This window comes from Mytilus galloprovincialis, chromosome 9, assembly GCF_965363235.1.
Source record: "Mytilus galloprovincialis chromosome 9, xbMytGall1.hap1.1, whole genome shotgun sequence".
Classification (NCBI taxonomy): Eukaryota; Metazoa; Mollusca; class Bivalvia; order Mytilida; family Mytilidae; genus Mytilus; species Mytilus galloprovincialis.
The window spans coordinates 48,553,845-48,566,479 of record NC_134846.1 but is presented as its reverse complement, the minus strand read 5'-3'; the positions used below and the strand labels follow the sequence as shown (position 1 = coordinate 48,566,479).

Below are 12,635 nucleotides of genomic sequence, written 5' to 3'. Positions count from 1 at the left end.
TTCTGTCCCTATCCAATATACCCATGTTCCTGTGGCAGTCCAAATCCCCCCTCCCGACCATCATCCTAGATGACCTCTTGTATTACAAAACCCATTGTACTTTAATATTGTTAACTTGTTCTCGATAAACATGCATAAAATATTTGCCACTGAACGTTAAGCAACCTACAATCAATCAATAAATAAAACTAATGATAAATGCATTTTATTCATTTAAAAAAGGTTACAATACAAAAGTAAGGTATTAGTAAAGTCTCAAGTATTGACATCTGTAGAACAAATTTGTAAGAATACCAACCATTGTGCCATATGTCGAGCATCTGCAAAGCAAAGCATGCTCGAGCATCTGATATAAACTACGGTTTTTGGTAGGGTTCATCTTATTCCCTTTTCTTTGTACGATTTAGAAACTTGCTTGTCTTATCGCCGAGATTGTTATGTGCCGTGATATTGTAAGTTTGTATCGATGTATTTTATTTTATTATTCATTAAGGGTCTTCTATAATTTTTTGAGGGGGATCTAAACATTGATACAAATGGTAGAACCATGGACAGAGATGCGTTTAAAAACTTTCACATTATACATAATTCAATAAGATCATTGTTAACGCTTTCAAATTTAACTTTTGATCATATCGACTGTTCTTGCAACTGGGAAAGATTCATCAATATTACAGGACAATTTACTCATGACTTACATGCTTACAACTCTGACAAATTACCAGATATATGTTTAAAAACTTTGAAACTTCTTGCTGCATATGCCATACATTTCCATTATCGAATCAATAATATGCGCTGCATGCAAGCATTTCTTGACGACGGGGTTCATAAGCTCAAGTACAGGAGTACAAACATAAGACACCTTGAATTGCTAAAGAACAAGTTTCAAGTGTCATGCATATTATTATAGCTGTTTTAACTTTTCTGTATCAAAACCCTTAACTCAATTGATTATTATTCTTACCCTACAGCATTGACAGCGCTCAAAGTCATACATGCATCCACTTATGCTTGATCAGTCATTTGTACAAACACATTTTATAATCACATTGCAGCAAGGTCGTTTAAATTTTAATCGGATATTACATCAGATTGGTTTGAGACGTTACAAACAATACAAGTTTGAAGAAATTGAAGCAGAAGTTTGTTTAATTTCGTCGGCATACTGTAGATTCATCATTATTCGTGGAATAACACGGATACAGTTAAAACAGAAATGTTAGTGTTAAATAAAGTAAACATTGTCCGTAGACTTAAATGCAAACTTTAGTAAAACCTAGAATTTTGATATCCAGGAAAATATTGTTGTACCCACGGAAAATAAATGAATTAACAGTAAAAGAATTTCCACACAGGAACAATTTCCAAACACTTGACTAATTGTAATGCTTCTCGTGGAATGAAATATGTATATAATTAGCTGATGTGTTTCCCTCGGTTTTGGTTTATTGTCCGGCTTTGTTTTCTGTCAATCGATTTATGACTTTTAAACGCCAGTATACTACTGTTGCCTCTAATTTCCCTGTTTATCAACCTAACTGTTAACTGTTTAATTCGTTACCGAAGCCAATAAAAGATACTAATAATACAGTAAAAACAGAAAAGTTTGATTCGGGCTCAAATATTTCAATGGCTGGCGCAAACACGGTGAAACGTCCACTGGAAAATGTTTATTCGTGATTTTGCTTTTAATTTAATATGACATTCTTCATTGACACAAAATAGCAACAAACTTAAACATAAACATATATATGTACAGGAAAATAAAATCCAAGAACATAATACTTTAATTTAATAGCAAAAGGTAGTAAAATTATAAATAATGATTACTTGAAAACTATCTTATGACATGTTACTAGAAACAAATCGAATGGTAATAATAAATATTATGCAATATTCATGTACACATAAAGGTACTAATACACGAAAAAAGTATTTTAATTTCCAAATAAATTTCATTTTTGAAACAATTAGAATTATGAAAATGTATGTACACCATGTAGTTGGTGCCAATTAAAAACTGAACTTCACATTCTGAAAGTTTATATTTCCTCTGAATAGAATTTACGCATTGGAATTCAAGTAATAATTTTTATCTCGACATTGAAAATAAGAAGATGTGATATGATTGCCTATAGAACAATTCTCAGTAAGAGGCTCAATAATTGAGAAGTCTATTTGAAACACAATGATGTTTTAAGAAAATGTGAACGTACGAGGTTCTTTCAGTGGGTAAACGAATAGAAACTGTCCAACTACTGAAATTCATGGCACAGACATTTTCCGAAAACAAATGTGACGGTCACAATAATTGAGATATGTTAATATTTAAATAATACATAATACAACCTATGCATACAAAGAAAATACAATTGGTGTTCTCGTACTTTACGTCTCTGTTTATTTACATTTCTGGGCATGGTTGCACCAAAGAATCGTATATCAATACCTAACTATAGAAATCCTTGGTTATACGTATTTTATCAAAACCGAAGAACACTCCTGTTTTTCCTATCGCTGATGTGCTTTGTCTATAGGCCTTTTTTTATTTTGTTGATATATTTGGTTTTATTTTAGTTATTAAGATTTAAACACAATGTGTACTGCTGTACCTCTATTTTTGAAATGTTTACCTATTATGTCTTTTTTATGTGTTCACACATCGTTATCAATATAATGGAATTTTATGAGACTGTCATACAAGTGAGAGGTTTAGCTATCTATAAAACGAGGTTCAACCCACCATTTTCTACAAAGAAAATGTCTGTACCTATTCAGGAATATGACAGTTGCTATCCATTCGTTTGATGTATTTGAGCTTAAGATTTTGCCATTTGCTTAGGGATTTTCCGTTTAGAATTTTCCTCAAAGTTTGGTATTTTTGTTATTTTACTTTTTAGAAATTTCGGTTTCATTGAGATATTGAGCAACATTCCTATTTTTTTTTTGTATAGGTATCCTTTTTTTATACAGGTATACTTCTTTTTGCAAACCTTTTATTGAAATATAGTTCAACCACAGTCTGAATATAATACAATCAATCATACCTTTTTCGTTTTGAGTTGATGTTACTGGTATACAATTCTGCATTCGACAGACCAGGATCTTTGTAATAATTCAAATGATCGCCTTTCTAAAATGTTTGAATAGACCTTTTCAACAATTGTCTACACCTACAGTTGAGCACGACTACGACAGGTAAGATGTGAGGGGTCGTCTCAAAAATAAAAATTGAAAATAATACTATACATCCCTAAGAGATTTAATGCTTGAAATTTATTTGATTGACAATGACATAACTTTCCAACAGGGTAAAATGGCATGGATTTTTAAGTTTAAAAAGAAAAAACAAAGATTAACTTATTTTCTGTACGTGAGGAAAAAACACAGAAGAAAAAAAAAGCGATCACTGTTCGACTAAAAAGGAATCAAATATGAAGGTGAAGCATAATTTCCACCGTGTAAAGGCCGTACACAGTATCAACATTTTCAGGACTTGGTTTAGGTGCACAAAACATGCGACGGGGTTTTACTAATATAATTAACTAAAACACTCCCTTATGCATGGTCATAGACGAAATTTAAAAAGAATCATTAATACGAAAAATAATTAAACGATTATAAAATCGACAAAGATTTGTCAAGGAAAAAAGAAACAGCGAAACAATTTCTGACCCGTTGACAACAAAATAAAATATAGCAATGACAGTGTAACATATAAAACCAACAATACTTGATCAACACGGACCCCATTAAACTATATTGCTAAGCAATTCCCGCTTCTTGCAAGAAACTCAGAGGTCATTTTCAAAACAGGGGAATGGCTCTACGATAAAAAGGACAACGTCTGTTGTTTTTTCGGAACACGGGCTATTATATTGGATAATCAGTTCGTGAGGACAACCATTTGAATAAATAAGGAAAAACATGTAAGACATTGGACTCCCAGCCCCTGCTTAGGACTATTCAAAAAAAATTTACAATGACAAAGCTCTATAGTAACTAGTATGTTGAATTATAAATTCCATACGCAGGTATGTACTGCTTTAATGGTGATACATCTCCCCTTATTCAAGAAGGAAATACACCAACTTTAACAAGGTATCTTGATCTTTTCCTTCGACCTTTGAAATCAATATGATTTTACCCCTCCCCTTTAAAAAAATGTCTCGACCGTGTTTACAAGTGTGATAACAGACGGACAGACAGTCCAGTAATAATGTTTCAGAAATTCTCGAAAATTTTCAGAAAAACTTTTACAGATACACATGTATTCTTATTGGCATGCGGCATACATAAAGCTGAAGAGAAAGTTGATCAGGATACGAAATGATTGCAGTACTTAATTTTTTAATCAATTCAACGTGAAATGTCGAGTAAATACGTGTAATAAGAATATTGTATGATAGAGAATCATTTTCATTTACTTTTTATATTTTTTATATATCTTCTGTAGCTATATATAACCGCCAAACCGAATGTATATATCGTAATGATAATCAGACGTTTTTGTCTTTGAGACGATCCCTCCATTTATCTGTAAGCTGTAGGTGTCATTTGTCGGTGTCGAGAGTTGTTGAAAAGGTCTATTAGCAATGCTACTTGAAGATGTACACGAGTCTTTTCAAGAAGTTATATACCAAAATAGTACATTTCCATATAACAAAAAGGTAAATTCTTGCAAAAAATGTTCTTATAACAGAAAAATATTTATTAAACTAAATTAATTAAAATTTATTAAAACTGTTATTGTTTTTTTTCAAAAGCAGTCAGAAATATCCAAGATACTAATATAATAATAAAACATTGTACTAAGGCCACATCAGGATTGTCTTTTACTGAATAAGAAGCTACTAACAGACCAATTAATTTTTGTATGACATTATACCATGAAACATAACGTACATTCTTGTGAAGCTGATATTTGAAGAAGTAACGCATAGCTGCGGCAAATGATAATAACATATAAAATATGAACCAGTCAGGGTGAAACTTTATGTGTGGTGATCCATTCTTCATGCTGAATAACATAAACATAAACTTGATGTACGCAAACCAAAAATACAGCAACAGGATTACAGCTATTACCTCCATTTTGAACCAGCTGAGCTATTAAATAAGTAAAAAAAGAATTTATTTTTAATAAATTTGGTAAGGTTTGTCTGCATAGCGGGTTGACATCGAATATGACAACTGTCCAAACGCTTGATACTATAGTATTCAATAAACATTCGCAGTCCGATCAGCTGTGACTGTATAAAATTATCAACAGGATTCCTATCCGAACGGGTCTTCTCTTTTCTATTCCAGACCAATGCCTATTGTGTATTTATTTAAAAGGCATATTTTAAAAATCCAAGTTGAAGAGTCAAGTTCCTCCCAATGCCATATCATAGTAGCGGCAATTAAATGTGCTAGAATTTGCAAATTTCTATATTTATCCCCAAAATGTAAACGAGGGACATGCTCATTGAAACTGAAACAAAATTGATATTGGATGTAAAGTAAAAGCTATTGTATTTCTCATACACTTTATTTTATATTGGGATGTCACGTCCTTCAAAACAAAACGAAAAAATCAAGTAAACTTTGCAATTTTGAATCAAAGTGCCTATATCAGCAACCTCATTTGGTTTATGGAAATATGTTTTAGTTATTTGATAATGTGGTAAATATTCTGTATCCAGGTGGATTTGACAATATAATTATTATGTTTAAGTCAGTTTATAGATTATATAAGAAAAAAACGTAATCCAAAAATACAGATCATAATTCTGGACGGCGAATGTGTTCCAATTATAAATTGTAACTATGATGCCGACAACTCAGCCCCGAATTTATCTTACTAAACAAGACTTATCAGTAGATTTGTACTAATATTAGCACCACGACGGGTTACATTTGGAGCCGGATCCATGGCTTTGTGAGTTCATTATCGACTTATGATTGTGGTCGTCCCTTTAGTATACGTTGCCTCCTCTCTTTCACCATTAATAAAGAAATCTTAAAATGGAAGCTAAGATGTATTACATACTGATAAGTGTCAATTATAGTATTGTATACTTCGTGGGTTTAATCATTGTCTGTTAAAATATTCCTTAACCGAGAAAAAGATCCCAAATAAAACTGTATGTATTATTACAAGTACGTTTATGTGAGAGACGATTTTAATTCAGATCGATCTAAAGAGTACTAAATAGGACATAGGAAAAGCGCTTATACACAAACGTACATATTACATACTAATTTTATGGAAAAAATAAGTTAAATATTCAAATCACTTAAATGGAAAATTAAAGTAAAACATGTACATATACTTTTTTCTGAATAATTTTTTTCATTTCGTCCAAATTTAAAAGAATTTTGCTTGGTTTCCAGACAACAATTCGTCGACAAGTTTTCCTTATGCAATTACCTCGGCGTGACCTTTCTCGTGAAAATCCGGTAATTGCAATACGCTAGTACGAGGGGAAAAACCAAATTGGAAGAGAGAGTCAACAAACGTAAACATCGCTCCGTCATTGAAAATATACAATATCTTATTGTACATGTTATACACGTGCTTACCTGAACAGTCATGCCTTTTTGTTGATTGTTTAAAAAGTGGACAATCGGTAAACTTCGGTTTCTAAGCACGACCAATAATTATCTCCCATATTTTCACAACAAAAATGACCGAGTGAAATATCTTGTTGACGATTATACGAAATGGATGCGTTAAAATTAATAACATCGTGCACAGAATACTAAGTTTATGATATATGCATGCATTGTTTCAAGAATTGGATTAACATTATTTTTCACCATTCACTTGTTTCATATGATTTTTAAGGCATACGTCCAAATAAAAACCTGATAAACCATCAGATTTAAATATGCAGCAATATTGTTAAAGCCTGAAGTTTGAATGGCTTATGCAAAAAAAAAATCAATTCAAAATATACATGTTACTGTACATATATTTGATAGAATACTGTTTAGTGCTATAATTTACAATAAGCTTCTTTGAAGTTTTACAACACAAATGGTAAAAGAACAACCGCAAAGGACATTTTCCGTCATATTGATGATCACTTTTTTTGATAATTGTAGAGTAAAGAGTCAATGAAACTGCTAGCTTACCAATTTATAAAATGTCGTCGAAAATAATCTCATTAGGAAAAAATGAACTGAAATTACTGCTAGCAGAAATGTCAGGATGAACTGGAACAGTAAATTCCTGCAATTAAAATGATACTTATAACTGTTTATAAAATCAAGTAATTTTTAACAGGGCTGAATCGTAAATACAAATGTTATTATCTTCAACACATTTTGACTCGAGCACAATGTTTTCGATACTTTCGTAGATGACCTTTATCCAAGTTGGTAAAGCAGCAGTAACTTAAGGTTCATGTTACAAGCACCGTACCTGGTATTTTGACAATCTTATCATGGATTTATTAATTTTCAACTCCTCTATGAAAAGTTAACTTTGTAAGTGGCTAGTGTACTGATAGTTGTATTCTTTTACACCTTTTGTTATTTAAATGATAAAATATGAAAAAGATAGGATTAAGATCAAAAACAAACTATTGTTATCCTTTCACAAGTGAATGAATGTACCTGTTCCTAGTTAAAATCTCGACAGTCGTATGTTATGGTAAATAAAAACCTTTTTGATTGTTATTTGAAAAGTTTAGGTAGCAGTTGAGAGCAGATTTTTTATTGTTCTGTTTTATTTAATATAACCCTAATCAATTACATGATCTATTTTCAAAATTAATCAACGGTATTATTCTAAAACTACTTCAACAATCTATAACAAATGTAAAATATGCCAATTATGAAATAAACATAGATTGAATAGTCCTAAAGCACATCATTTACTTTCAAATGATGTTTTATCTAAGATATCTGAAAACATTGAAACGGAAGAACAAGTGTAACATTAAAATGTATAAAGGTATATACATATAGTTTCCCTCTAAAATAACTTCTCCTGACTTTGATAACATATCTTTTTTCTGAGATCTTTCGGAACAAGAATATGTCGGGTTGTTAAATGTTATTAGACGATTGGACTTAAATGCTGTTCGGTAAAATCCTTAATAATCAAATCTTCAGTTTACCTTTTTATTTTGGATGATTTCTTTACATGCAAACAAAAGTACGTTACTTCCTTTCCTACCTAAGAGCGAATAGGATGTTCATAACACTTAAATTGAGAATAGAAATGGGGAATGCATATAAGAGACAACACTCCACCAAAGAGCAGAAAACAGCCTCAGGTCACCAATCGGTCTTCAACACAGCGAGAAATTAAGGATTTATTTATTTTAGGCTCTTGACTAGAGACAGGGGCAAAAATGTGTGTAATGTGTTTCTCAAGAAACCCTTTATACCTCTAGTCATTGTAGAAAAACAAAAACACAGCAAAAAGTGCAGTCAAAGTACGCGTCCGATGTCAGAATAGGTAACAAAAGAAGGTAAGCTCCGGACCTCTATTAAACCTATGTCTTCATCCTATTAAAATCAAGCGCAATCTCTCCGTTAGGGGTTTGGTATCATACCATCATAAAGTATAAGAGAAGAACATAACCCGTGTAATGTTGAATATTCAATGATCAACTCTATTTACAGAAATTTTGTTAAAAATTTCACGTAAACGTCTCTATGTCCAGACAATCCATTCTAATGCGTCAAATCAAATATAAAGTCTAATGATTTATGTATATTATATCCACACATGGTACCTGTTATTCCATATATTAACCCCATAATAAAACCTCATATAATTCATGATAACAAATAATGTTTTACATGACTGTTAATTGGTTGCACTGGTGATGTGATAGGGTGTTCATATGTGCAACAAAAGTATAGTACATCAACTTACGAATTACTTTATTAAAATATTAGAAATACCTTTAAAGCATTATTACTGGGAATAATCGTCAAAGGTATCAAGCTTCAGATAGTTTGTGTTGTCATAAAATGTACATTAAGACGTCTTATTATCGTTGTACTATACTCTGATACGAAACGATGTAAACTAAAGAAAATAATCTGAGATGTTTCCATTCATAAACTTGTAGACCTTCAAAAGCGTATTTGCATTAAAATTGATAATTCAGGTAACGCACCTTTTTTTACGTTCTTTTGCTGAATCTAATGGTCTACAGAATCTTGAGTACTTTTGGGAAATTAATACATTTACAATGGTCATGAATCTGACACAAAAGGTCAAAGGTCATGTCGCTTTGTTAAGCTTATTGAAAAACAATTGGAAATCCACTTTATTTTTTCTGTGAGAAATCAATCGCTTTAACGTTACCAGAAAAATCTTAAATTATTGTTCGTTCTTGTTACCTGCTCAAAAAGTTTGATGTCAGGTACAGCAAAAACCCAACCAATAGCTTGATATTGAAGAAACCTGAAATTATTGAAAAACAAGGAAATAATAAACATTTCAAAGTTTATTGTACTTATTACTAGTATTCAATTAAGGAATCGTTACTGTCTGAAAGTACTTTAGCCGATTTGATAAGTTAAATTTATGAGTTGTTTATGTGTTCATTTTCAGCTCGTTACATTGATATTTGTTTTACTGCCTTGAGTATTATTCAAAGTGTCTTGGAAATTCAAAATATCTCATATTGAAATAGTATCCTATAACACTCCATTGACAGTTGAATATAAAGACACAGAGACGTGATATGATTGTCAAAGTCAACTATCAACCAGTGTAAATGCCATGTTAGTAATCCAAGTACTAAAGATCACATAGCGGTATTACAAACGAAAAAAAAATCCATAATATAATTAGCTAGCCACGGCCAAAACATGACAAAAGAGTGGCAAAAGTTATCAAAAGAGTATCCAAAATAATGCGTCGAAAATTAAATTACAAACCCATGTCAAAAACGAAAAAAGGTCGAAAGACAAACAACTGTATAAAAAACACAAGTACAGCTTTTAAAACTAAAAACATCCACCAAAACAGCCGAAGATGAAATCATGTTATCCGGATTTGTAAATCCTCCTCCACATGTACAACCGTAGCTATAAAAAAAGACAAAATGTAAAACAATTTAAACAAGAAAACCAACAGCACAATTTTGACAAAACAGTTAACAATAAAGGAATGTATAACACACACAACAACCAACGAAGACGCCTAAACTACAGGTTCCTGACTTGGAACAAACACTTTAAGAATGCAGCTCGCTTACACATGTTTTTGAGTGTATAAAGCTCTCCCCTTACCTGAAATAGTTAAGTAATGTTTGTTGCCATTTTATACGTATTTTGATCATTTTTTTACTTTGGGTTGTGGTCTCAATGACATTTGTGTTCGTCTATATTTTCGCGGGGTCGGTTATGTAATTTGTTGTAGTCTATAACACAAAGAAAGACCTGTCCAAAATTTTGCCATTTTAGAATAATATTTTCTGGTATCATTGTTTTGAAATGCAAATAAGCACGCATACCATAAGTATCAATAGTATCATCCCTCTAGGTAACCAAACTAGAAAAATATTATACCTACCTCTTATTGGATTTTCTAAAGATGTAAACACGTTTGTCCGAAAGGTAAATACTTCTGATCCTAATATATATAATTGTGATCCTAATAAATATACTTTTGATCGTAATGTTATTAGCCATACATTTACTGCATCAAAGGTACCTGTTGTAGATACTGGAATATTCCAATCATATTCCTCTTTTTCCCGTCCAAAAGAAGGATTTCGTTTTTTGTATCGGCTTCGACTTGCATCGTCTAAAAGTATTGTGTATGCATGAGTCAATTTGATAAATTTTTCGGCAGCAAACTCATCGCACTGAATAGAAATAATATATTTATTCAATATTATTGTCTCATAATACATTTTTGTGCCAATAACAAATGTAACAAAATATTTTCACTAATTCTCGTTTATAGAAAAGTCATACATGTGCTGTTAATTAATATTATATTGTCATTTATTCAATTGTTCAAGCCATACCAGTAGCCTCAAACATCTGAACATTTATGTTGTTTTATTTGTTACGAGATTGATACAGCAGTATCTTATATAACTGGTCAAGTTTGATTCCACAAGGTAATATATTCGAGAATTACAATTTTTAAAGATTCAAATATCATCAGGTATAAAAAAGATAGAAAATTAACATTCAAACATAAAATTCGTATAAATAAAACTATGTACTGACGGTTTTAAGATATAAAAACATCAGAGACTAGGTTTATTGTTCTGTGCGTCAGGCGTGCATTTCGTCTACAAAAGAATCATCACTGACGCGCAAAACATTAAAGTTCAAAGGCAAAATAAAGTACATAAATGAAAAATATTGAGGGGCACAAATTCAGTCTGGTTTCGAAAAATATTAATTCTTGAAAATGTTTTAAAAAAATAATAAAAAATGCATTCGTTATGGTCAATAGTAGAAACATTTCGTATGCGACTTTTTCAAAAATTAATACTTTAAGTTAAATCCCTCGATTTATCCCTTTGATAAACAGCATCTTCCAAGGAATCAAGCTAATACACAACCAAGTATTCAGAAAATAATTATATTTAGTACACAAAAAAGACTGTCGAAGAAAAGATATAGAATGAAATTCAAAACAGTGTGGCTGTGGCCATTGATTGACACATTAAATTCATCCATTGACTGGGACAATTTACGTGAACGTTTGTCTGTAACGACCACTGTTCACGACGTACCTACGATAGACATTTAAACTGTGGGGTCACCAAAGGTTTCTTAACGCCTTTAATTATAAAATAATTCGAAAAAATAATCAGGAATAACCTTTATGTTTTGATTTATATAATTTATATAAATCAAAACATCGAGTTATTTCTGATTATTTTTTTCGAATTACTTTAATAAGGTGTTGAGAACCTTTGGTGACCCCATAGTTTAAGTGTCTTTAAAAAGTACATAGTGAGCAGTGGTCGTTACATACAAACGTTTACCTAAATTGTCCCATTCAATTGATGAATTCAATGTGTCAATCAATGGCCACAGCCACACTGTTTTGAATTTCATTCTATATAGTTTGAACATTATCTTCTTTTATATAGATGTTAAAAGATTTCGTAAATGATAAATGATTATAATTCCATAAAAAAGTGTGATTTTCAAGGTTAATTACCAATAATTGTTTTAGCATTTTTATGCAGGAATTTGGCGTTTTTTTTTCTGGTAAATACATATTTTGTTTAAATGTGTCATCCTAGGGTTCTAGCATTTTCTATTTGTTCAATTATTTAAACAATTGTCTAATTCAGACTATAAATATGTCAAGGAATTTCATCTTTATATGGTTATATTTTTTTTAAATGAAAGAAAAAAATGTCAGGGCTAATTTCAACAAGATTTTGACAAATGATACATTGACCTCTACCCTATCCATTTTTTTTAAAGACGAGTCAGGTGATACATGTAAGTTCGGAGTAACACAGGACTATCTCCTTTTTAGAAAAAGTATCCCTCAGTTAACCATCTATTTAAATGTATGTCCATTTGGTTTAACTACTCTCAAAAATTTTGATATCTTTTGTATATACTTCCTGAAAATAGTTCAAGAAAAATATTTTTCTGAGAACAATCCAGGTGTCGACAAATTTACCTTCATA

General features: G+C 31.2%; 1 protein-coding gene across 4 annotated transcripts in view; it reads right to left on the bottom strand.

Annotated features, from left to right (window-relative positions):
• Positions 1-1,658: 1,658 nt before the first annotated feature.
• Positions 1,659-12,635, bottom strand: part of LOC143045178 (uncharacterized) — a 31,804-nt gene continuing 20,827 nt past the window's right edge. For 2 of the 4 annotated variants that reach the window (XR_012968900.1, XM_076217518.1), the window contains 4 exons: positions 10,535-10,829; positions 9,355-9,418; positions 7,126-7,222; positions 1,659-5,112 (listed from right to left, as the gene is read on the bottom strand). Coding sequence is in view for 2 of the 4 variants with exons in the window: in XM_076217518.1 (XP_076073633.1) it covers positions 4,750-5,112; positions 7,126-7,222; positions 9,355-9,418; positions 10,535-10,829 (819 nt within the window). In the remaining 2 variants the exon portion in view is untranslated. The remainder of the gene's footprint in view (positions 5,113-7,125; positions 7,223-9,354; positions 9,419-10,534; positions 10,830-12,635) is intronic. The other 2 variants (XR_012968899.1, XM_076217519.1) reach the window with 2 other exon arrangements.